At 43.9% G+C, this 23,759-nt stretch overlaps 1 protein-coding gene across 3 annotated transcripts in view; it reads left to right on the top strand.

Moving 5' to 3' along the window:
- TASOR2 (transcription activation suppressor family member 2) overlaps positions 1 to 23,759 on the top strand; it is a 759,889-nt gene that overhangs the window by 69,041 nt on the left and 667,089 nt on the right. For all 3 annotated transcript variants that reach the window (XM_069229296.1, XM_069229295.1, XM_069229294.1), the window contains exons 6-9: positions 21,989 to 22,126; positions 22,248 to 22,384; positions 22,471 to 22,490; positions 22,607 to 22,706. In XM_069229296.1, the coding sequence (XP_069085397.1) occupies positions 21,989 to 22,126; positions 22,248 to 22,384; positions 22,471 to 22,490; positions 22,607 to 22,706 (395 nt within the window). The remainder of the gene's footprint in view (positions 1 to 21,988; positions 22,127 to 22,247; positions 22,385 to 22,470; positions 22,491 to 22,606; positions 22,707 to 23,759) is intronic.

Genomic DNA, 23,759 nt, shown 5'->3' with positions numbered 1-23,759 from the left:
TTATTCCAGGAACTCAGAATCAGTTAGCAGACAATCTCTCTCGGGATCACCAACAGATCCACGAATGGGAGATTCACCCCCAAATACTGAATACTTACTTCCAGAGTTGGGGAACACCACAAATAGATCTATTTGCAACAAAGGAAAACGCAAAATGCCAAAACTTCGCATCCAGGTACCCACAAGATCAGTCTCAGGGCAATGCGTTATGGATGAGTTGGTCAGGGATATTCGCTTACGCTTTTCCCCCTCTCCCACTCCTTCCATATCTAGTAAACAAGTTGAGTCAAAACAAACTCAAACTCATACTAATAGCGCCAACATGGGCAAGACAACCTTGGTACACAACACTACTAGACCTCTCAGTAGTGCCTCATGTCAAACTACCAAACATACCAGATCTGTTAACGCAACACGAACAACAGATCAGACACCCAAATCCAGCATCGCTGAATCTAGCAATCTGGCTCCTGAAGTCCTAGAGTTCGGACACTTAGACCTTACACATGAATGTATGGAGGTCATAAAACAAGCTAGGAAACCTACCACTAGACATTGCTATGCAAATAAGTGGAAAAGATTTATTTATTACTGCCATAATAATCAAATTCAGCCCTTACACGCATCTGCCAAAGACATCGTAGGATACTTACTACATTTGCAAAAGTCAAAGCTAGCTTTTTCTTCCATTAGGATACATCTTACAGCAATTTCAGCTTACCTGCAAATTACGCACTCAACTTCTCTATTTAGGATACCAGTCATAAAAGCATTTATGGAAGGCCTAAAGAGAATTATACCACCAAGAACACCACCAGTTCCTTCATGGAACCTCAACATTGTCTTAACACGACTCATGGGTCCACCTTTTGAGCCCATGCACTCTTGTGAAATGCAATACTTAATATGGAAAGTTGCATTTTTAATTGCCATCACATCTTTAAGAAGAGTAAGTGAGATTCAAGCATTTATCACACAAGAACCATTTATTCAAATACACAAGCATAAAGTAGTTCTACGGACAAATCCTACATTTTTACCAAAAGTCATATCACCATTCCACTTAAATCAAACAGTAGAATTACCAGTGTTCTTCCCACAGCCAGACTCTGTAGCTGAAAGAGCACTACATACATTAGACATCAAAAGAGCGTTAATGTACTACATTGACAGAACAAAACTAATTCGAAAAACAAAACAATTATTTATTGCTTTCCAAAAACCTCATACAGGAAATCCAATTTCTAAACAAGGCATTGCTAGATGGATAGTTAAGTGCATTCAAACCTGTTATCTTAAAGCAAAAAGAGAACTGCCTATTACACCAAAGGCACACTCAACTAGAAAGAAAGGTGCTACCATGGCCTTTCTAGGAAATATTCCAATGACCGAAATATGTAAGGCAGCTACATGGTCTACGCCTCATACATTTACCAAACACTACTGTGTAGATGTGCTAACGGCACAACAAGCCACAGTAGGCCAAGCAGTACTACGAACATTGTTTCAAACAACTTCAACTCCTACAGGCTGAACCACCGCTTTTGGGGAGATAACTGCTTACTAGTCTATGCACAGCATGTGTATCTGCAGCTACACATGCCATCGAACGGAAAATGTCACTTACCCAGTGTACATCTGTTCGTGGCATTAGTCGCTGCAGATTCACATGCGCCCACCCGCCTCCCCGGGAGCCTGTAGCCGTTTAGAAGTTGATCTTGAACATTTGTATATTTGTAAATATATTACTTTAAACTACATTATGTACATACGTATTCACTCCATTGCATGGGCACTATTACTAGCATATACAACTCCTACTTCACCCTCTGCGGGGAAAACAATCTAAGATGGAGTCGACGCCCATGCGCAATGGAGCCGAAATGGGAGGAGTCCCTCGATCTCGTGACTCGAAAAGACTTCTTTGAAGAAAAACAACTTGTAACACTCCGAGCCCAACACCAGATGGCGGGATGTGCACAGCATGTGAATCTGCAGCGACTAATGCCACGAACAGATGTACACTGGGTAAGTGACATTTTCCTTTCACAACATAATCTTTTAAAAACAAGGGAAGCCTGCAACATCTGACTCCCTTATCTCCCTCTCTACAGCCATTAGCAACACCTCTGTCTCTCACTTTCCACTCTTTCCCAATAATGTCCCTATCTTCCATCATCATAAATCCACGAATGCCCTTGTTACAATTGTTTGTAGGCGTATCAATTTCGTCTCCCTTCTGATGTTACGCAACCCTCCTGGTATCTGTCTCCATACTTAAGCACAATATGCCAATCTTGAACTGATTTAACTCTAAAAGGTCCCATAGATTTCGACATAACTGCTCCCAACTGACCTTTCTTGACCTTCACCCAATCTCCTTCCATTTTGTCATTTCTACTTCTTAAAGCACCCTCATTGATCTTGATCATATCCTTTTGCATTAACAACCGTGCAGGCAGTATTATTGTACCTGTTTTCCTTCCCATAATACACTCAAAGGGAGAAATTTCCTTCCACCATTTTCCGTAGTGCAATAAGCCCACACTAATTCATCAGCCATTCTCTCTACATCTTCACCACTCTAAAATCCCATCAAGATGATACCTTTAACCAACTTGTTGGCCCTGTCCACCAGATCATTGCCCTGTGGGTTGTTAAGAGCTATGCGTTTGTGCTTGATGACACATTTTGTTAAGAATTCCTTCATTTCAAGTGAAGTGAGCTGTTTGCCATTATCTGTAATAAGTACTAAGGGATAACCTTCTTCTAGGAGAATGTGTTCAACATCAAAATGATATTTCTTGCTGTCACCTCTCTCATAAATGTTACCACTATCCATTTCAAATGAGCATCAGCCATGACGAGGGCATATCTCAAACCTGATCTCATGTCATTTATGGGCCCAATAAAATCCTTGGAAACATTGCTCAGTGGTTTTCCAGCATTTTCAATATGAAGTCCTTCAGACTGTACACCTGTTTTGAACTTTTTCTCACCCTCTTTACAGAATTAACATCATAACACCCAGCTCATGCCACCTCCATCCATATCTGGCCACCCAAATGTTTCTCGTAATCTTTTCTTAGTGAGGGTTTGCCCCAGATGCCCCCTCATGGACTAAAGACCCAACTCGTTTCCTCAGTCCTTGTGGGGGTACAAATTTGTCATTCCTCATGATAATTTCCTGTCCACTTGAGGATAACTCTTCCAAAATATTCAAATTAGGCCTTACCCCAAGGGCAACTGCACTTTCTCTCCTACTCCCTTTCACAATCAAATGTTTTTACCTCTTTCCTCACTTCGTCACTTTCCATTTCCCTCTTCCACCCCTCCTTGATACATGCCCCATCATCAAAATCTTCCACGCTGGTCAACCATGCCACAGCTCCTTCATGTTCCTTAGCTATTACTGTTTCCTTGTCTGTTTCTCTTCACTCTAAAGAAAGATGTGACAAATAGTCTGCTTGCGTGTTCTTCCACCCAGGAATTTACTCCACTTTGTACCTGTATTCTTGTAGTCTTGCTGCTAATCTCGCAAGTTTAGCCGACCCTTTTTTCTGCCCTTCCTGGCATCAATACCCTACCCTACTAAAGGCCTGTGTTCATTACAAAGTTCACATCCCAGCCCCCACACATATTCACGGAAATATTCTACAGTCCAGGCTGCCTCTATTGCCTATCACGAATAATGTTGTTCTGTATCTGTTAAACATCGGGAAGCAAAAGCCACAGATTTTTCTACTCCATTGTGCACTTGAGACATAATGGCTCCCCTCCCCATGGCACTGGCATCTACGAATAGAATTGTCTTTAATGAAATGGCAAAAGACACTAGGATACCAGCATTGCATATTTCTTTCTTGTTTATTTCAAAGGTGTCCTGTTGTTCTTTTCCCTAATCCAAATTACAACCCCTCCACAAAAGGCTTCACAAACATTGTCTTCTCAGCAAATTTGTTGACAAATTTAGAATAACATTCCCCAAGAGCCAAGATGAATGTAACTGGTCTTTGTCTTGTGGTACAGGAGCCATTTTTATTGCCTTCAGCAGATCATCTCATGGCCAGACTCCTTTATTTGTAATAGTGTGTCTAAGATAATCAATCTATTGAACAAGAAATTTACATTTATCTTTTTTCAAGGTGAGCCCAACCTCCTCAAAGTTTGTTTAAGTGCATCCTCCGTCCTCCCAAATACCAGAATGTCGTCTTGTAAGAGGATGGTGTTCTTTACATCTATGAAAACCTCTGAGATCATACGTTGAAAAACACTGGCCGCAGTGGAAAGGCCAAACGACATTCTGGTAAATTTAAATGTTCTCTCCACCCTTAGAAATGCTGTAAGACTTTTAGAATTTTCATGTAAGCAAATGTGATGGTAAGCCTTCTTGGGGTCTAAGTTAGACAACATTTTCCTCCTGTCAACAAAAAAAATAATTTTATTAATATTAGGCATTGGAAAACTGTCAGTAACCATCTCATGATTCACACTCTTCAATGACATTCAGAAGTGCAACCAACCATCTGTTTTTTTATGTGATAACCTTTGGAAACACCCAGCAAGTGGCTTCCACAGGTTCAGTTCCCCCCTCACGGATCATGTCATCAAGTAATTTTCTAACCTCACTTCTTATTACAACAGGCCCTCTTCTCCCCTTATGTTTCACCAGTATGGCTCCCTTCTTGAGCTTACTCTCATGAACATGACCTTTCAGCTGGCCAATTCTTCTGTGAACATATGCGTAGCTTCCTCAAATATTCTCTCACAATTGATTTCACCAACCACCATCACTTGGGTAGGCACCCTTGGGTTCATAACAGTATGTAAACCAAATTGATATATCCATCCCAGTGTGTAGGGCCATTCACTGCCACATACACTTTGCCTGTTATCTCTTGTGACTCAAATTTAATGTAGCTGAAAAAATAACCGAAAATGTCTATGGTGTCTACTCGATACCGCATGGGATTGATATCTTTTGAAAGGAGAGTTCCATCCCAGGCCACTTTAAAAAAAAATATTATTTTCACAAAATAATATTTTGGGAAATATGGTAAACTTGGATCCTGAATCTACCATCAGATGTACTTCCCTGCCTATGACCAGTAACAAGGCTACGGGATGAGTTATTCTGCCCAAATAATCACCACTGAGGTCCACATGCAAAATGTGATCTTCACAAATGTCATGTGCTATTTCTTCCACTCCTGTTACTGCCACACTAGATCTAGCACTCCCCTTACTTACCCGAGCATAGTGTCCCCGTTGTCTACATTTAAGACATTCTTTATTAGTAGCAAAACCGTTTTTTGAATCCCCTAGGTGAAAATTGCTCCCCCACCTAAAGCAGTTTTGAGTGGTTTCTGGGCAACAGATTTCTTCTGTAGTTTTTTCACATTCTTACCATACTTATTCAACACACCCATCCTTTCCTGTTCCTCTTTTTTTCTTATGTATGGTTGACACCCACCACCTCCTTCAGCAAGGAGACATCACGCATACAAAACTCTGACTCTTCCACTATTTTTGCAATCCTGTATGGCATTTTTCAAAAAGGGAGTTTTAGCTGCCCATAATCTTTCAGGAATTGATTTACTTCTTCATTGCACTATAAGTTGGTCCCTTATTAGTTCATCAGTCATTTGTCCAAACTGGCACTATATAGACCATTCTCGTAGTCTAGAAACAAAAATATCAATGGAATCGAATCAACCGATTTCTGTGGATGCGTATAAAATGTGTATCTTAACATTGATATATTGGTTTCCTTTAAAAACCAATGCTCCAGACATAACTTCGCCTCCTAATACACATCTACGATAGGATGATTCTCAGCATCTACTACTTGTGGTGAGTACTTGAATATGTGTTGACCCTTACTCCCCCACTTAATAGTAGTGCTTTTTTCTTCCTTCTCTAAACGTTTGTCCGTCTAGGGCTAGTAAATAGTTTTCAAACATATCTATCCAATCCTCCCACGCTTTTGGAGGTGAACCTTGATGTGCCAGGAAGACTGGAGGTGTTAATATGAAGCTGTTTTCCATGCAAATTAAAATTAATTGCATAGATCTAAAAGTCAAAACTAGAATCTAAAATATTATAGGCAAATAAGGCACTCATGAGGAAGGTAAAGTAGCTTTTTTTAATGCTGGAGCAATTGTTGTTTTTGAGTTCTTCCTCACTGTCTATGTTCTTCTTCCTCCAAATGTTAGACCTTTCATCTTAAGAACATAGAGAAAGGCAAACACGTCAAACAGGTAAGGACAGCGTGAAGCTTGAAAAAAAAATAGCACTCAAGAGTTTTTCCTGAATGTGTATCAAAGCCTTGATAAGTGAATGTACTAGGCAAGTTGATTGTTCTTCTTGAGCACAAAATGGAACGTGTTCGAACGATCATGAAGGCTCAGTGCGCTCTTCAAAACAGGCTTGCACTGTAACTAATTGCACGCACAGACAGAGTTGACAGTGTTCGTGCCTTCAGGGCTTGTGATGATACTCGCGCTGGTGCACCATTCAAAACAGGCTCGCGCTGTCAGTGAACATATGCGCTGACTTAGGTTGTGCCGTTACAACTAAACATAAGATTATTCGTTTTTTCAACTCCACGCTCTTGTTAAAATCACTAGTTGCACTCGGTAAAGTCACAAATTCTGATACTATCCGACATTAAGAAAACCAGTTAGCAGTAGTCCTCCAACGAAGTGTACGACCTCTGTACTGCCATCTGCCGGGGGCCTTAGCTATATGACAGGCAGGCTGTATGCTGGCAGATCGTTGCCAAAATGTAGTGAAATAAAGGAAAGACAATCCGTAGTTTTGAAATGAAGACTTTATTGCAGCCTGCCAGGTATATAGCTTCCCTTCTGCCAGCACTCGACCAGCTGGCGAAGATGTAATCCATGCATCCTGACAATCTATATGACATAACATTGGAACATACAATATGGAAGATCTTAAAGACCTAAAACAGGGGCCAGTGGCCAGAGCCTGTGCCCAACCCCCCACGCTGTGCATTGCTGATCGCCATGCCTGGCATAGGGTTGGCTGACCAAGTGCAGCTTGTTTCAGGGCCTGGACTCCGGCCAGGCCTTGCACACAACCTCATGCCATGCATGGCTGGCTGCCCACAGAGAGGGTAGTGGGGAAGAGGTTTGGGTGCAACAGCTGGCCCTGCGCCCAACCCTCTGCCGAAAGTGGCTGAAGGCTGTGCTCGGCAAAGGATTACCTGCCCATGGGGTTGGCCAGGCCCTGCATTCAACCTCACACTGGGCCTGGGCAAAGACCGTACCCTTGTGTGGGGTACCTGTCCACAGGAGTTTGAACTCAGGCCCTGCCTATAAGCAAGGCCTTGCACCCAAACCTACACCACACACGGCCGAAGGCCATGTGTGGTGTAGAGTTTAGTGTAGTAAGGTGTGGTTAAAATGTTTTACTTCACGTACAAAAAAAACTAGGTTTTAAGCCATGTGTGCCTGTTGATAGACATGCTCTGCATACTTCTGCCATCTAGTGTGTGGTCTGGAAAGTTGTTTTTCTTCTAAAAGTCTTTCAAGCCACAAGGTGTGGGGACGACTCCTTGCAAGTAATGTGCATGGGCATCGACTCTATTGTTAGATTGTTGTCTTTTTCCGTCGGGCCTGGCTGTGTTTCATTGAGCTCTGGGTCGAGGTCAACTTTTCAGACTCTTTTGGTTTTGGTACATCCCCCACTGTCAGTATTGTTTTTGAACATGCACCTCCATTCCTTTTTATTTCGGGACTAGGAAAAAATCACCCATCGAATTGACATGCTCCGTCAGAGGTCCTCGGGCTGCCATTTTCTCAATTTGAACAACTCGAGAATGAACTCCTGATGGAACGGACTCCCTTCCGTTTCTCTCCTAAGTGCCACGCAAAGTTCCTGTGGACTGACCAACACCAGATCTGCAATCTTAGTTTGTCTCCCGAACACAGAGAGGAGGACTGCGAGGATTACTTGTCTTTTAGATCTAATATGACTCTACGGGAACGAAGGGCCCGCCATAGTGAACTGCAGCAACAGAAGATCAAAGAAATTCCCCCTGATTTGTTGATGGTCTCCAATGCTAGGAAGAGAGCAAACTCTCAGACAGTCTGTAATGCACCACCTCCAGACAAGGAGAGCAAGCTTTTAGATGCCTCCTGGAAGGCGGATGGCAGACCAAGCTGCCACACATTGGCATATAGCAAACACCCAAGGGCGTTAACCAGATACGACCATGCCACTGATACAAGATTGAGGAACTCCTCAAATATCTCCCAGAGGAGCACAGAAAAAGAAGCTAAGAGATAGTGAGGGACAGCTTATCTCCAATAATTCAATCCGCTGGGCTTTAGATTCTGTTGACATAGCTGCCAGAGGAATTAATACAAGCATCCTTTTGCGTGGCTATGCATTTCCGGATTCAAACCTTGAGGTGAGACTAAATGTCTTGTTCGACAAAAAGCACCTCTTCAGCCCGCAGGTTGACCAGGCACTCGAAAAATGAAGGACACAGAGGTCGCTAAATCACAAGCCCCTGTTGCACATGGGTCGTTTCGCTGGCCATCATATAAACCACCCTCCATAACCACAGACACCTCCTCGTCCTCTCACAAAGGCCAAGGGCAGACATCCTCCCATAGAGGCTTCTATAGGGGTTCATACAGGGGAAAATAAAAAAGGAAGAGTCAGAACACCCTCCCCACATGGCTCCTCAACTGCCACACAGCAGTGACTTCTTTCTCCTTAACCCTACTCAACACCTATTGGGAAATGTCTACAACAGGCTTCCCGACCTGGCAAAATATAGCATCAGATCAATGGGTGTTGGATGTTATCCAACATGGTTACTGTCTGGAGCTCATTTCCACACCTCCCAATGTTCCCACTGACAGATTTTCTCCATAACACCTCAGTCTGCTTCCACAGAAAGTTCAGGCTCCCTTAAACATAGGAGTCATAGAAACCATTCCTACACACCATCAAGGAACAGGAGTATGCTCCCTGTACTTCCTGATCCCCAAAAAGGATGGGTCATTAATGCAGTCCTGTTCTAGATCTCAGGTCATTATTTATTACATCCTGTCAGGGCATTTTCTCATGGTAACACTTCAGGATGTGATCCAGCTCCTTCAGCAAGGCCATTTCCTCTCAGCACTAGACTTGAAGGACACCTTCTTCACATTCCTATACACCCAGCACATCGCAAATACCTCAGATATGTGATAACAGGCAACCACTTCCAATTCAAAGTATTCCTGTTCGGGTTAACTGCTACACTATGGGTGTTCACAAAATGTCTCGCAGTGGTAGCAGCTCCCTTGTTCAGACAGAATATTCACATTTCCTATGTCTAGATGACTGGCTTATTAAAGACAGCACTCTCAAACTATCTCTACATCACATCCAAGTCACTGTAGACTTGCTTCATTAACTAGGCTTCACTATCAGTTTCCAGAAATCTCATCTTCAGCCTCTTCAGATCCAACCTTATCTCAGGGCAGTTCTGAACACGTAGCTGGGATTAGCGTAAAAGGTACACAACTTTCAAACAAAACATTTGTGTGTTTGCCCCAATCATCAAGTCACAGTCAGATGTGTCATGAGCCATGTCGGGGGGATGGTGTAGGAAGCTGGCCTGGTGTGTGCTGGGTACCTATGGTACTTACACCTTATACCAGGTCCAGGTATCCCCTCTTAGTGAAGTGTAGGCAGTGTGTAGAAGCCAGGCTCTCTAGAGGTAGCTGTGGATGAGCAGCCAAGGCTTATCTATGGGATGCAAAGCTCATGCAATGCCACTATAGTAACACAGCACTTATACACATGAAAGAAAAGGTACTTTATTTTTGGCACAGATCACTACAAAATACTAGATAGTGACCCACCTTTGGGAGGTAAGTAATACACTAGCAATCAGAAACAGGCATAGAAAAGGTTAGAAAACCGTGCTAACAGTAATAACCAACAGTGACCCTAGGGGGAGCACAAACCATATACTAAAATAATGGAATGCGAACAAGGTACCCCACCTAGGTAAGTAAGATGTGTAGAGGGGAGCTGGGAGTACTAGAAAACTACAGAGGTAAGTAACACAGTAGCCCCCAGCGACCAGGGATGCAGGAGTAAAACATTGTGTAAAGAAATGGCTCCCTGTTGCAGTTACCCCCACTTTTTGCCTGATACTGATGCTGACTTGACTGAGAAGTGTGCTGGGACCCTGCTAACCAGGCCCCAGCACCAGTGTTCTTTCACCTAAAATGTACCATTGTTTCCACAATTGGCACAACCCTGGCACCTAGATAAGTCCCTTGTAACTGGTACCCCTGGTACCAAGGGCCCTGATGCCAGGGAAGGTCTCTAAGGGCTGCAGCATGTCTTATGCCACCCTAGGGACCCCTCACTCAGCACAGACACACTGCTTGCCAGCTCGTGTGTGCTGGTGGGGAGAAAATGACTAAGTCGCCATGGCACTCCCCTCAGGGTGCCATGCCAACCTCACACTGCCTGTGGCATAGGTAAGTCACCCCTCTAGCAGGCCTTACAGCCCTAAGGCAGGGTGCACTATACCACAGGTGAGGGCAATAGGCGAATGAGCACTATGCCCCTACAGTGTCTAAGCAAAACCTTAGACATTGTAAATGCAGGGTAGCCATAAGAATATATGGTCTGGGAGTCTGTCAAACACGAACTCCACAGCTCCATAATGGCTATACTGAATACTGGGAAGTTTGGTATTAAACTTCTCAGAATAATAAACCCACACTGATGCCAGTGTTGGATTTATTAAAAAATGCACACAGAGGGCATCTTAGAGATACCCCCTGTATTTTACCCAATTGTTCAGTGCAGGACTGACTGGTCTGTGCCAGCCTGCTGCTGAGAGACGAGTTTCTGACCCCATGTGGTGAGGGCCTTTGTGCTCTCTGGGGACAGAAACAAAAGCCTGCTCTGGGTGGAGGTGCTTTGCACCTCCCCCTGCAGGAACTGTAACACCTAGCAGTGAGCCTCAAAGGCTCAAGCTTCGTGTTACAATGCCCCAGGGCACTCCAGCTAGTGGAGATGCCCGCCCCCTGGACCCAGCCCCCACTTTTGGCGGCAAGTCCAGGCGAGATAATGAGAAAAACAAGGAGGAGTCACTGGCCAGTCAGGACAGCCCCTAAGGTGTCCTGAGCTGAGGTGACTCTGACTTTTAGAAATCCTCCATCTTGCAGATGGAGGATTCCCCCAATAGGATTAGGGATGTGCCCCCCTCCCCTCAGGGAGGAGGCACAAAGAGGGTGTAGCCACCCTCAAGGACAGTAGCCATTGGCTAATGCCCTCCCAGACCTAAACACACCCCTAAATTCAGTATTTAGGGGCTCCCCAGAACCTAGGAAACTAGATTCCTGCAACCTAAGAAGAAGAGGACTGCTGAGCTGAAAAACCCTGCAGAGAAGACGGAGACACCAACTGCTTTCGCCCCAGCTCTACCGGCCTGTCTCCCCCCTTTGGAAGAAAACTGCTCCAGCGACACTTTCCCCAGGACCAGCGACCTCTGAATCCTCAGGGGACTGCCCTGCTCTAAAAGGACCAAGAAACTCCAGAGGACAGCGGCTCTGTTCACCCAAGACTGCAACTTTGTTTCAAAGGAGCAACTTCAAGACAACTGCGTTTCCCGCCGGAAGCGTGAGACTTGCTACTCTGCACCCGACGCCCCCGGCTCGACTTGTGGAGAAACAACGCTTCAGGGAGGACTCCCCGGCGACTACGAGACTGTGAGTAGCCAGAGTTGCCACCCCTGAGCCCCCACAGTGACGCCTGCAGAGGGAATCCCGAGGCTCCCCCTGACCGCGACTGCCTGACTCCCAGATCCCGATGCCTGTAAAAGACTCTGCACCCGCAGCCCCCAGGACCTGAAAGATCGGAACTCCAGTGCAGGTGTGACCCCCAGGAGGCCCTCTCCCTTGCCCAGGTGGTGGCTACCCCAAGGAGCCCCCCCTTGCCTGCCTGCATCGCTGAAGAGACCCCTTGGTCTCCCATTGATTCCAATTGAAAACCCGACGTGTGTTTGCACACTGCACCCGGCCGCCCCCGTGCTGCTGAGGGTGTACTTTCTGTGCTAACTTGTGTCCCCCCCCGGTGCCCTACAAAACCCCCCTGGTCTGCCCTCCGAAGACGCGGGTACTTACCTGCTGACAGACTGGAACCGGGGCACCCCCTTCTCCATTGAAGCCTATGCGTTTTGGGCACCACTTTGAACTCTGCACCTGACCGGCCCTGAGCTGCTGGTGTGGTAACTTTGGGGTTGCTCAGAACCCCCAACGGTGGGCTACCTTGGACCCAAACTTGAACCCCGTAGGTGGTTTACTTACCTACAAAAACTAACAAATACTTACCTCCCCCAGGAATTGTTGAAAATTGCACAGTGTCTAGTTTTAAAATAGCTATATGTGATTTATTTGAAAAGTATATATGCTATTGTGATTATTCAAAGCTCCTAAAGTACTTACCTGCAATACCTTTCATGCAAAGTATTACATGTAGAATCTGAACCTGTGGTTCTTAAAATAAACTAAGAAAATATATTTTTCTATACAAAAACCTATTGGCCTGGAATTGTCTCTGAGTGTGTGTTCCTCATTTATTGCTTGTGTGTGTACAACAAATGCTTAACACTACTCCTTTGATAAGCCTACTGCTCGACCACACTACCACAAAATAGAGCATTAGTATTATCTCTTTTTGCCACTATCTTACCTCTAAGGGGAAGCCTTGGACTCTGTGCATACTATTTCTTACTTTGAAATAGTGCATACAGAGCCAACTTCCTACACATTGGATTTACACCAAACCACCCGAAAGGAAGAAAAGGAGAAAAAGAAGACACCCAGCCAAGACTGCAAGAAACCCAACAGTGGATTCCTAAGGAAAGAACACCTGTGGAGAGTGGTGACCAAGTCCAAGATTCACAGTGGAGTACAGGAGGCGTAAGAGCAACTACCCACTCAACTGTGAATGCAGAAATTGATCGATGGTGATGAAGAACAGGTCAGCACTGCTGCCCTGGAGCCAGAGAAGAGTTCCTGATGGATGCAGATAAAGTTCCACGCTAGAAGGAAGATTGCAGACGGGTGTCGGTGCAGGAATTCCACCAATAAGCCTTGGCAAAGGCAAACTCGCGGTTAGTGGAAAAGAGATGCTGCAAGGAAACAGCATGGCCCAGGAGGACTCAACCAAGGTGGGAGAGTCACAGGGGTCCCGCAGCGTCTGAGAGTCCACAGGGACAGACACAGCACCCATGGGAGTCCCACCAGATGGGGACACAGGAGTTGCAGAAGAAGCCCACGCAGCACTACAAAATAGTATCCTACGCCGCAGGAGAACCACGCAGGAGGCTGTGCTATACTGGATGATGTGCTGGAGCTACCTTGGAGGAGATGCAAACCAGCTTTGGCAACTGCAAGAGACTCAGTGCCTGGGGATACTGTCCTGCGTGGGAAGGCAAGGGCTTACCTCCACCAAAGTTAGACAGCTGGCAGAGAGAACCAAGAGGACTACTCTGGACCACCACCCTTGATGCAGGATCCACGCAGCTCAGAAGGAGAGGGGATCCACACAGCCGGGTCGTCGCTTGTTGTAGGTGCCTGTGGTTGCAGGGAGATTCCTTCATCTTCTTGTTCAGGCTGAACAGTTGCAGTCTTCTGAGGATGCAGGGCGAGGAAACAGTTGCAAAGGTGGCAGGAAACAATGTTGACGAGTCCTTTCTTCTTGGAAGCAGCTTGTCAGACCCTGGATGTTTCAGGCGCGGTCCTGGGGGCAGAAGTCGAAGCAGAGGTTGCAGAGGAGTCCTGCTGGAAACTTGCAAGCCGAATCTGAGGACCCACCCAAGAGAGAAACCCTAAATAGCCCTGAAAGGCCTTTGTCACTTAACCAGGTAAGCGCCTATCAGGAGCGGGCTTTGACGTCACCTGCCTGGCCTAGCCACTCAGATGCTCCCAGAGTTCCATGCCAACTTTAGAATCAAGGTGGCAGAACCCAGGGACCCTCTGGAGGAGCTCCGAGCACGACCCCTGGGTTGGTGATGGATAGGGGAGTGGTCACTCCCCTTTTCATTGTCCAGTTTTGCGCCAGAGCAGGAATTGGGATCCCTGAACCGGTGTGGACTGGTTTATGCACATAGGGCACCAAATGTGCCCTTAAAAGCAAACCAGTGGCTTGGGGAGGCTACCCCTTCCAAGCCAGTCACACCTATTTCCAAAGGAACAGGATGTTACCTCCCTCTCCCAAAGGAAATCCTTTGTTCTGCCTTCCTGGGCTTGATCAGATCAAGCAGCAGGAGGGCAGAAACCTGTCTGAGGGGTGGCAGCAGCTGGACTGCCCGGAAAACCCTGTAAGACTGGTGATAGTAATGCTGTGGGTCCTCTGAGGAGCCCCCAGAGTGCATGGAATCATACTTTCAATAGTATTGGGGTATGATTCCGACAAGTTCGATACCAAACATGCCCAGGTTTGGAGTTACCATTATGTAGCTGGGCATAGATAGTGACATATGTCCAGTACATGCGTAAAATGGCGTCCCTGCACTCACAAAGTCCAGGAAAATGGATCTGGAGTTTGTGGAGTCACCTCTGCTAGTGAAGGGGTGCCCTCACACACAGGTACCTGCATCCTGACCTCTGGGCTAAGAGGGCCTACCATAGTGACCTGGTGTAGTGACCTGTAGTGAAACCGGGTGCATGCACCCGTTTCACGCAGGCTGCAATAGCTGGCCTGCAGAACCCTTTGCATGGGCTCCCTTTAGGTGGCAGAATAACTGCTGCAGCCCATAGGGACCCCCTGCAACCCCAATGCCCTGGGTACCTAGGTACCATATACTAGGGACTTATATGGGGGACCAGAATGCTAATTGTGGAAAGAACAAGTTATCAGCGGCAAATTTAGAGGAGAGAGCACAGTCACTGGGGTCCTGGTTAGCAGGATCCCAGTGAACATGGTCAAACACACTGACAAACAAGCAAAAAGTGGGGGTAATCAAGCAAGAAAGAGGCTCCTTTACTACAGATGCCCTCTTGCATTGCCATAGTGCCAAATTCCTGCCTGCATATGCATCCTATTATAGGAATGCCTAGCTCTTCAATGGTCTCAGTCACAGGGTCGTCTGGAGGATCTGGTGTTGGTAGACAACCACATCAATCGCTCTCTGCATGGAACAAAAACAACCTGCATTTCCTAGACCCTGTTCCTCATATCATTCTGACAATGGACACTTCACATAAAGGGTGGGGTAATCACCTTCAGGATCTTACAGTCCAAGGTCTCTGGGATCACAAACACTGCAGTATGCACATCAGTTACATAGAACTTATTGCTGTTCAACTAGCGCTGAAAGTGTTCACACCTCACCTGATCAACAGAGTTGTCCAAATCGCACAGACCACATGAGAACCATGTATCAGGAGCAGGGGGGGGTGGGCCACATTCTCTACCGCTGCCTCGCTTATCTCAGACGATCTGGCAATGGGTCATTCACCACAACATCCACCTACTAGTGGAGGTTCTTTCAGGGACACAGAGCAGTTTTGCTGACCTTTTCAGCAGAATGCAGAAACAAGTCCAGGAGTGGGAATTCCACCCACAAGTCCTCCTTCTCTACTTTCGAAATGGGGGTTCCCAGACATAGCCGTGTATGCAACAAAAAAAAAAAACACACAAAATGGCCAAACATCGTCTCCAGGTTTCCGCACCCCAAGTCCAAAGGCAATGCTGTATGGATGAACTGGTCAGGGATATTTGCTTATGCTTATCCCATCTCTCCCACCCCTTCTGTTTCTGGGTCGTAAGCTCAGGCAAACATCCCTCACATTGATTCTGGTGGCTCCCACATGGGCCCAGCATCCGTGGCTCACCACCCTTCTAGAACTGTCAGTATTCCCTAACGAGAAGCTTCCCCTTAACCTGGATCGTCTCACTCAGAACCATGGTCAAATCAGGCACCCATATCCCAAGGAATTAAATCTTGCCATATGGCTTATGAGGTCATAGAATTTGGATACCTTAACCTGCCTCAAGAAGGCAAGGATATTCCTAAAGAGGCGCTCAGGTCCACCACTAGAGCATGTTTGCAGAAATGATTTGTCTTCTGTCCGTCCAAACGATGGGACCCTTTCAAAGTCTCAGTGGAGGGTATTCTTACCTGCCTTCTTCATTAGCAAAAAGCAAACGTAGCGTACACATTTTTAACATTACATTTCCCTTTTCAAAATTCTAGTCATTATCGCTTTCATTGAAGGACCCAAGAGTGAAGCCAGGGACCTCTATGTAATGTCCCATTGCAGGCACACTAGCTCTGTGTACTTTCACAGCACACATATTCACCACTACTGATACTTTCGAGCCTTGTACCACTACTCGAACAATACCATCTACTGGACAACACTCCCATCAGGATTCAGAAAAAAACACAGCACAAAACAGCTGTAGCTACCAGCAACATATGGACCATCCTGGCCCAAAGAGAAACAGAAGCCCTCTCAGCTGCATTTTACATGGTCCCCAACAACACTCTCATCAGAAGGCTCCACGAGCTCGGCACCAAAGGACCTGCACTCAACTAGCTCTGCTCCTTCTCCAGGGGAACTCAAAATGCCAGACTGCCTCCCTTCACATTGGAGGCCAAGAGCTTGATCTGATCGGTGGAGTCTCCCAAAGATCGTCTCTCTGCCTTACCCTGTTCATCGCCTACCTCACTCCACCTGCCAACATCATCCGATCCCAATGCATCACCCTCATCTTTAATGCAGATGACACCCAACTCATATTCTCCCTAAAAGACAAGACAACCACCTCCAGAGTTAACTTCACCAATTTCATAACCATTGTAACAGAATGGATGGAAGCTACTTGAAGCTCACCTCTGAAAAGATTCAAGTACTGGTCCAAAACCAGGATCTCCCTGTGGTATGTCACCTGGTGGATGACAGAGCTAGGACCAACACCCATCGACCATGCCTGAAATCTAGAGGTCATCTTGAGTGAGAAGCTCAGTGTGGTGGCACAAGTAAATAAAGTGAGAGCTGCCTGCTTCTCCATCCTACATATGCTTTGTAAGATCTTAAAGCGACTGCAACAGAATACCAGACGCACCACAACACAAGCACTCATCACAAGCAGAATCAACTACAGCAACACACCTTAAGCTTGAATCTCCCGCAGCTCCTGCACAGACTTCATACCATCCAGAATGCATCCTCAAGACCCCTACTTAACCTCCCATGCTGCACCCACATCTCACCCCATATCAAAGAGCTCCACTGACTCCCTGTTGATAATTGTCATCAAATATGTCATTTGAGATGTCATATACTTAGCTTCATATATGTAGCGCATTACACATTTTTAGGGGTAGCAGACCTACTGCAATGAAATTACTAACAAGGACTTTGAAACACAAACTATTCCCAGCTGTAGACCACAAGTTACATCCATGAGAGCACTTAAAAAGACATTGAATGGTGTGAGAGGTTATTACTTTGGGGTCCCCACTGACCTAGTGTGGCGACCCAGAGGTGATGTAGACAGAAAGATCACATTGTGGTGACTGCTTTGAAGGTGGTCCCATTGTCCTAGGACCACCACAGGCTGAGTTATGAGCACAAATGTTTTGTAAAAGTAATGCCCTGCAAAGCATTAGGGGACGAGTTTTCGTGCCTGCGAATATTGTAGTATTTTGACTGTAATGCTCAGAACAGCCCCTATAGGACACCACACTAGAAATAGCACTTATAAGAAACATGGTCATGTAACCATATAGTCAGCACCTAGAGGGCATAACCTCATGAAAACAGAATGGCAGAAAGTAATGCAGTGTAACCACATATTTAACTCCTAGAGGGTGTAGTGCATTACACATTTTGAAGGCTAACAGGCCTACTACAACAATATTTCAAAAAAGGCCCTTGACACACAATTACTGACAGCTGCAAAACAAAAGTTCCAGCTATGAAAGATCTTAAAAAAGACATTGAATGGTGGGAGGGGTTATTATTTTTGGGTCCCCACTAACCTAGCGTGGGCACCCAACGAGCACGTGGTGGTGAATGTTTTGAAGGTGATCCCATTGTCCTTGGACTACCACAGGCTGACGTATGAGCAAAATTGTTCTGTAAAAGTAATGCCCTGCACAGCATTATGGGGCAAGTTCCCGTAGTGTGTTTACTATAATGCTCAGAACAGCCCCTAGAGGACACCAAAATAAAGACACCAAAATAAAAATAGCACTTGTTAGAAACATGGTCATGTAACCATATTGTCAGCCCCTAGAGGGCATAACCACATGAAAACAGAATGGCAGAAAGTAATGCAGTGGAACCGTATAATTAGACAGAGGCGGTTTGCCTTACTATATTTATATTCATTGCCACAGTAGTGCGGTTGTGGAAACAGTTGTGAGGTGACTGTACTATGGTTCCACATGTTTGGAATTCCTAGTGAAGGGGTCCCTACGTTAGCTCTAATGTCTCTTGAGTTGCACCATTGACCTCTTGCATTTCAAGTCTATTCCTTTTGTGTTTTTAACTTTCCGTTCGAGTTTTTATCTTATATATTCTAATACACTTTCCAGATTTGCTGTACATCCGGGATTTTTAATATTGTTCTATTGTATGAAACTTCTTTTTATAATAAGTGACCTGTTACTTATGGTTCTGCCTTTTTAATGTATATGGTCATTATTTATACACATGATGTGCATTTATTATGTATTTTTATGGTTTGCTTAAAACCGTTTAAAGTTTAATTTGACTTGACTTCAGAATGCTTCTCAATGTTGAAGGTGCAGCTCTCCACATTCTTCTAGATCTTTTGACTACCTTTGACACTGTGTCCCCTGACATTCGTTTGAAACAGCTCAGCGACATTGGGGTTGATGAAGTTTTTCATAATTTCTTTCTAATCATGGCCAGGCTGTATTACTGGTTAATTTTGCTCCTCTTTCAAGTCCATTAATTGTAGCGTCCCTCAGTATTTCTCCTGCAGCCCAACCATTGTTAATCAGCATGCTGTGCCATTAGCCACACTCATTGATTCTTTTGGGCTGTGTTTTTTAGGTATGCAGAAGATATGCATATTATTCTCCGCTTGGATGCCAATTTACAAGCATTACAATCGCAGCTCAAAAACGGTCTCACCTCTCCTGCAAACCTGATGGGACAAAACTCTTCAACTTTAAATGCACACAAGGCAAAAGTTCTATCTTTTGGCACTCCTTCGGTGTGATTGCCAGATTGGTGTTCTGAAGGACTCTGTCTTTTCCCACTTCCGAGTCTGTGTCCAATCCAGGATTTTTCCTTCATCATCCACCATCTTTTGTAGGCCATAATAATACATTTACCTCTAACGGTTTCTTTATGTTAAATAGTATAAGAAAGATTACTCTGTTTTTGCCAAACTCTTCACAGAAAAGTTTAACTCTGGCTATCATTGCTTTCAGATTAGACTATTCATTGCTTGTACGTTTTCCCAGACTACCCAATTATTAGATTACAGTTGGTCCAGTACACCACAGTCCATCTGGTCTTAAGGTTACATAGTCTTCCTCATATTTCCACTCATTTAAGCTGTCTCTATTTGCTCCCAGTAAAAAAAGTAGTCTTTTTGAAAGTATTTTACTTCTTCCAGAAAGCCCTTTATGATTTTTAATCAAGTAATTATTTGGTCTCTTGCTTCTCTGCCTGCAATCCCCCCAGGACACTGAAGTCCAGTTCCTTGTTTCTGGTTTCCTTTCCCAGATTCATAGGAGGGTGTCCGTTGGCTGTCCCGACTATCTGGTATGCGCTCTCTTTAAGGCAGAAAGCAGAAAAATTGCTAACATTCTTTAAAACTTACCTGTTTTATTCTTTTTAGTGAGTGACTTGGGCAGGTCCATCCGAACTCAAACTATCTCCAGGGCACCCTTTTCTGGAGTTACTGTGCACTATACAAATGCATACAGTATCACAGATGACTTAGACCCTCATTAACATTAGAAAGATGTCTCAATCTGGATAAACAGTGTGCCTTGTCAAAAATACAAAAACAAGTTCTCTTTGACCTGTTCAGGTAAGTGGACTCTTTGTTTTCTTTACAGCCTGGACTTACTACCTTTATTGAACACAGTATCCAAACCAAACAACAGGAAAGGCCTTACAGGGTTCTAGCATCCCAAAATACAGTAGTTAAGCTGGAAGTAGGGAAACTAATATTAATATGTAATGTGGAAAAAAGACTGGTACACATCAGTTACAAGTGTACCGAATTCGGGAAGATCATCAAGATTATTTTTCGATTTCCAATGAATAAGTCAAACCTTCTTTAACTCCTCTTTCCCTCAAAAAATCAGTGGCTTATTCAAATATTTTAGAAATGCCCAGTTTATAGCTGTGTTAGAAGTAACTAAAGGGTACTGGAAATACCTATAAGATCAGAAATAGTTATAAACTAAAACAGATGGTTTTAGTTTCACATACTTCCATTTGAACTACAAGCTTTATTGTCCATTTTAGAGAGACTGATGTATAACCGCCTCAGAAAACATCAGTAGTTTTCATCTGAGTGATTGGATGATACTAATGTTCAATTAATGGGAAAATGTACTTAGAGCACCTTAAAGTTCTCAACACTCTGACAACATTAGACTCAACAAATCATAGCTAAAGAAAGTTGAAACTTTTATGCAAGTTGTTATACCCATCACTGAGGTCAAAGCTTTCCTGGGCTTCTATTGAGTACTAAAAATACTATAATATCTGCTGAAAATCACTGCTCTAACAAAAATAAAATGAACTGATGTATTGGATGTGGCCTTTGCTTCTTACAGCCCTACAATTACCAGTATTAATTTGTCTCGATTTCAAACCTTCATTCATTTGCAATCTGATATAGAAGGTGTCAAGTTAAGTGTGGTTCTGTCTTAAGAAGGATTCATCTGGCTGTATACATCAGTTGTCAACTCTTACCCATGAGATAAGATAGTTCATGATAGATAAAAATGTCTGGGTTATATGAATCTTCGTTGAGTCTTACAATTGCATCTCCTGGGTAGAAATGTCATGCTTTACACTGACCATGCCCTTCTGGCTTGGCTGGTTCAATGTAAAGATTCCGACCAACATGCATTGAGATGTTTCTTGCCCTATATCCTTTCTCTTTCTCTTTCTATGCAACGCTTCTAAAAGTAAGATAACATATAGATTTGATTTAAACAAACTGGTAATAATTTGTAAGTTTGAATAATTCTTGCATGAGCTGTCATCACTTTCAATACACATACCTTGCACCATCACATGCCTTTTGCACAGATGTTTCTTGCCTTATATCCTTTTTCTTTATCTTTCTATGCAATGCTTTTAAAAGTAAGATAACACATAGATTTGATTTAAACAAATTGGTAATAATTTGTAAGTTTGAATAATATTTGCATGTGCTGTCATCACTTTCAATACACATACCTTGCACCATCACATGCCTTTTGCACTTTGATGTCTAACGGTCCTTAAAAGGCACAAACAGAGCACACCACCTTCTAAGCTGTACAATGACTCCTGATTAATGAAGGCTCAAATCACAACACTGTACATTGTTCACAGTGCAATATTTTGTCTGCATCCTACCCAACTTCCAGGCCCTCAACTTGTTGTTCAGCTACCAAAAGTCACCCTGTCCGCTCTTACCTTGCTCAGGCTGGAAGATTCCAAGTGGGTTTCTCACTAGTAAGGCCTTACCATCAAACCACACTGTAAACCCAAATGTATTCTTGCTTTTTTTCAATGGTGACTCTCTAATGTGCTAAAGGCACCAGTGAGTTATTTTACTCTTTTTGCCTCTGGTGCATCTCACTGTCATTCTCCTGTGCCAGCAGTTTGAATTCCTAGTGCTGAAGGTTGCATTTATGTTTAAGAGCCTGATTCGAAATATTCTACATGTCTTATTTAATTTATATATTGTTTACTTATTTCCATCTAATATTTTCCAGGGGAAAGTCAAAGTTGTGCCTGAGAACTACACTACTAACTATACAGTTCCTTCACCCGGTTATGATTGCCACATGTCTGCAAAGAACAGCAAGGTTTCAGTCAAAACCAGCCATTTTCAGGCCTTTGAGTTAAATCAGGTAAAACATGCTTACGTAGCAGCAAATTATTCTAATGGTTAATAAGTAATTTCTTGTGGCAGGGATTAATTTTAGCTTTACCTAGATTTAACCTGCTTTTCTCCATCATTTCTGTTTGTAGTACTATGTCTATGAGTTACAGAAGGACAGTTTTGTTAAGAGGCCAAGACAAGTTTGCCCATATGTAATTCTGGCCTTCCAGTACAACGAGCCTCTACAGACTAACCAAACTACAGGTGCAAGTTCAGATAAACACAGGTAAGCTGATTTCTGGTTGCTTTGATTGTTTTGAGTACCAGCTTCTGCTTTCTGATCATCTTTTTTTGTTCTCTTTATCTCACCAGAATCACGCGCAACACTGAAGGTAGGATTTAACTGCTAGTATTACTCATTTGTTTATTTTGCCCATGCTACGTTTGTTGAAATTCATTTTGACATGGTTTTGTTTTTACATTTATTTTTATTTTATTTGACTTGCAGAGTGTTACAGTGTGTGGAGTGGACAGCTTCTTATTCTTGGCCGGCCATTGTGTGATATTGTATTCAAGTCACCCCATGGTGCTTTCCTTCCTGCCCAGCTGTAAGTCGTCACTTTACCCATTTAAAGTTGTTTTTAAAGTGGCAGCTGCTATCTCCATCAATTTTACCAGTTGTTTATTATCATTCCTATTTGTTAACTTCTGTTGGTGAATCCTAGTAGAAAATATATCCAAAGTATCAGCTTCCTTTGTGGTGGCCTCTGCTCAACATAACCAACGCAAAATAATTTCAGTGTAAGAAAGTGGAGTGTTTTGAATTTTTGTGCTGTCTGAGAAGAACCATAAGGTTGATGGGTTATCAGAAATTGAGGCTTCCCTTGTATTCATTCCCCCACCCCCTTGTGTCTTTCTTCAAATTTTTGCCAGCAGTCACGTGATGATCCGCTTTCTGCACATTTCGCACTTTATATGCCACTTTGCGGACCTAGGAAAGAGGTCATTCCTACCTAAGAGTGAAAGAGATTTCAATATGCAATATTCCCCTAGTATTAAGTAATGTTAAGACACCCCATTAAATGTCCAGATGAACAAATTGGTGATTTTTCGGCTTATTAATGCACAGCTTGCATAGTGCACTCACCAGCAATTGAGTTAGTCCACTAAGACTTTCCTACTTGGTACTCTGAATGATCACTAGTTAAACGAAGATGGACTTCAGTTCTGTATAAATGCAGATTAAAAGCATTCTGCACAGCACCAGTTTGTGCTGAGGAGTTAAAGATGTAACATTTTGTTGATTGAAAATCCAAATATGCATTTATGGAAAAGTACTGAACACACTTGCTTCATCCTGGTTAGGCACTCACCAGCTTCTTATTCTTTTGAACAAGTATTAGCCTATGGGAACCCTCATGCATAGTTTTCCTGTGATAACCCTGTATACTTTCTGTCTTGTTCACATCCACTGGCAGGTGAGAACAAGAACATGCTCCATGATATTTAAGTGTGACAGGGCTTGGAGCCAGTTCCTTGTTTGTTTAATTAGTCTCCTCTCCACTAATTAATTATTAGGTGTGGGCACATCAGAACTTCTTTTACTGCGATGTATCTGTTGACACATATTTGGACTTCCTTATTGAATGCACACCTTCCTG

Source organism: Pleurodeles waltl, chromosome 4_1, assembly GCF_031143425.1.
Source record: "Pleurodeles waltl isolate 20211129_DDA chromosome 4_1, aPleWal1.hap1.20221129, whole genome shotgun sequence".
In the NCBI taxonomy this organism is placed as follows: Eukaryota; Metazoa; Chordata; class Amphibia; order Caudata; family Salamandridae; genus Pleurodeles; species Pleurodeles waltl.
The sequence above is the reverse complement of the archived record's forward strand: the minus strand, read 5'-3'. Positions and strand labels throughout refer to the sequence as shown.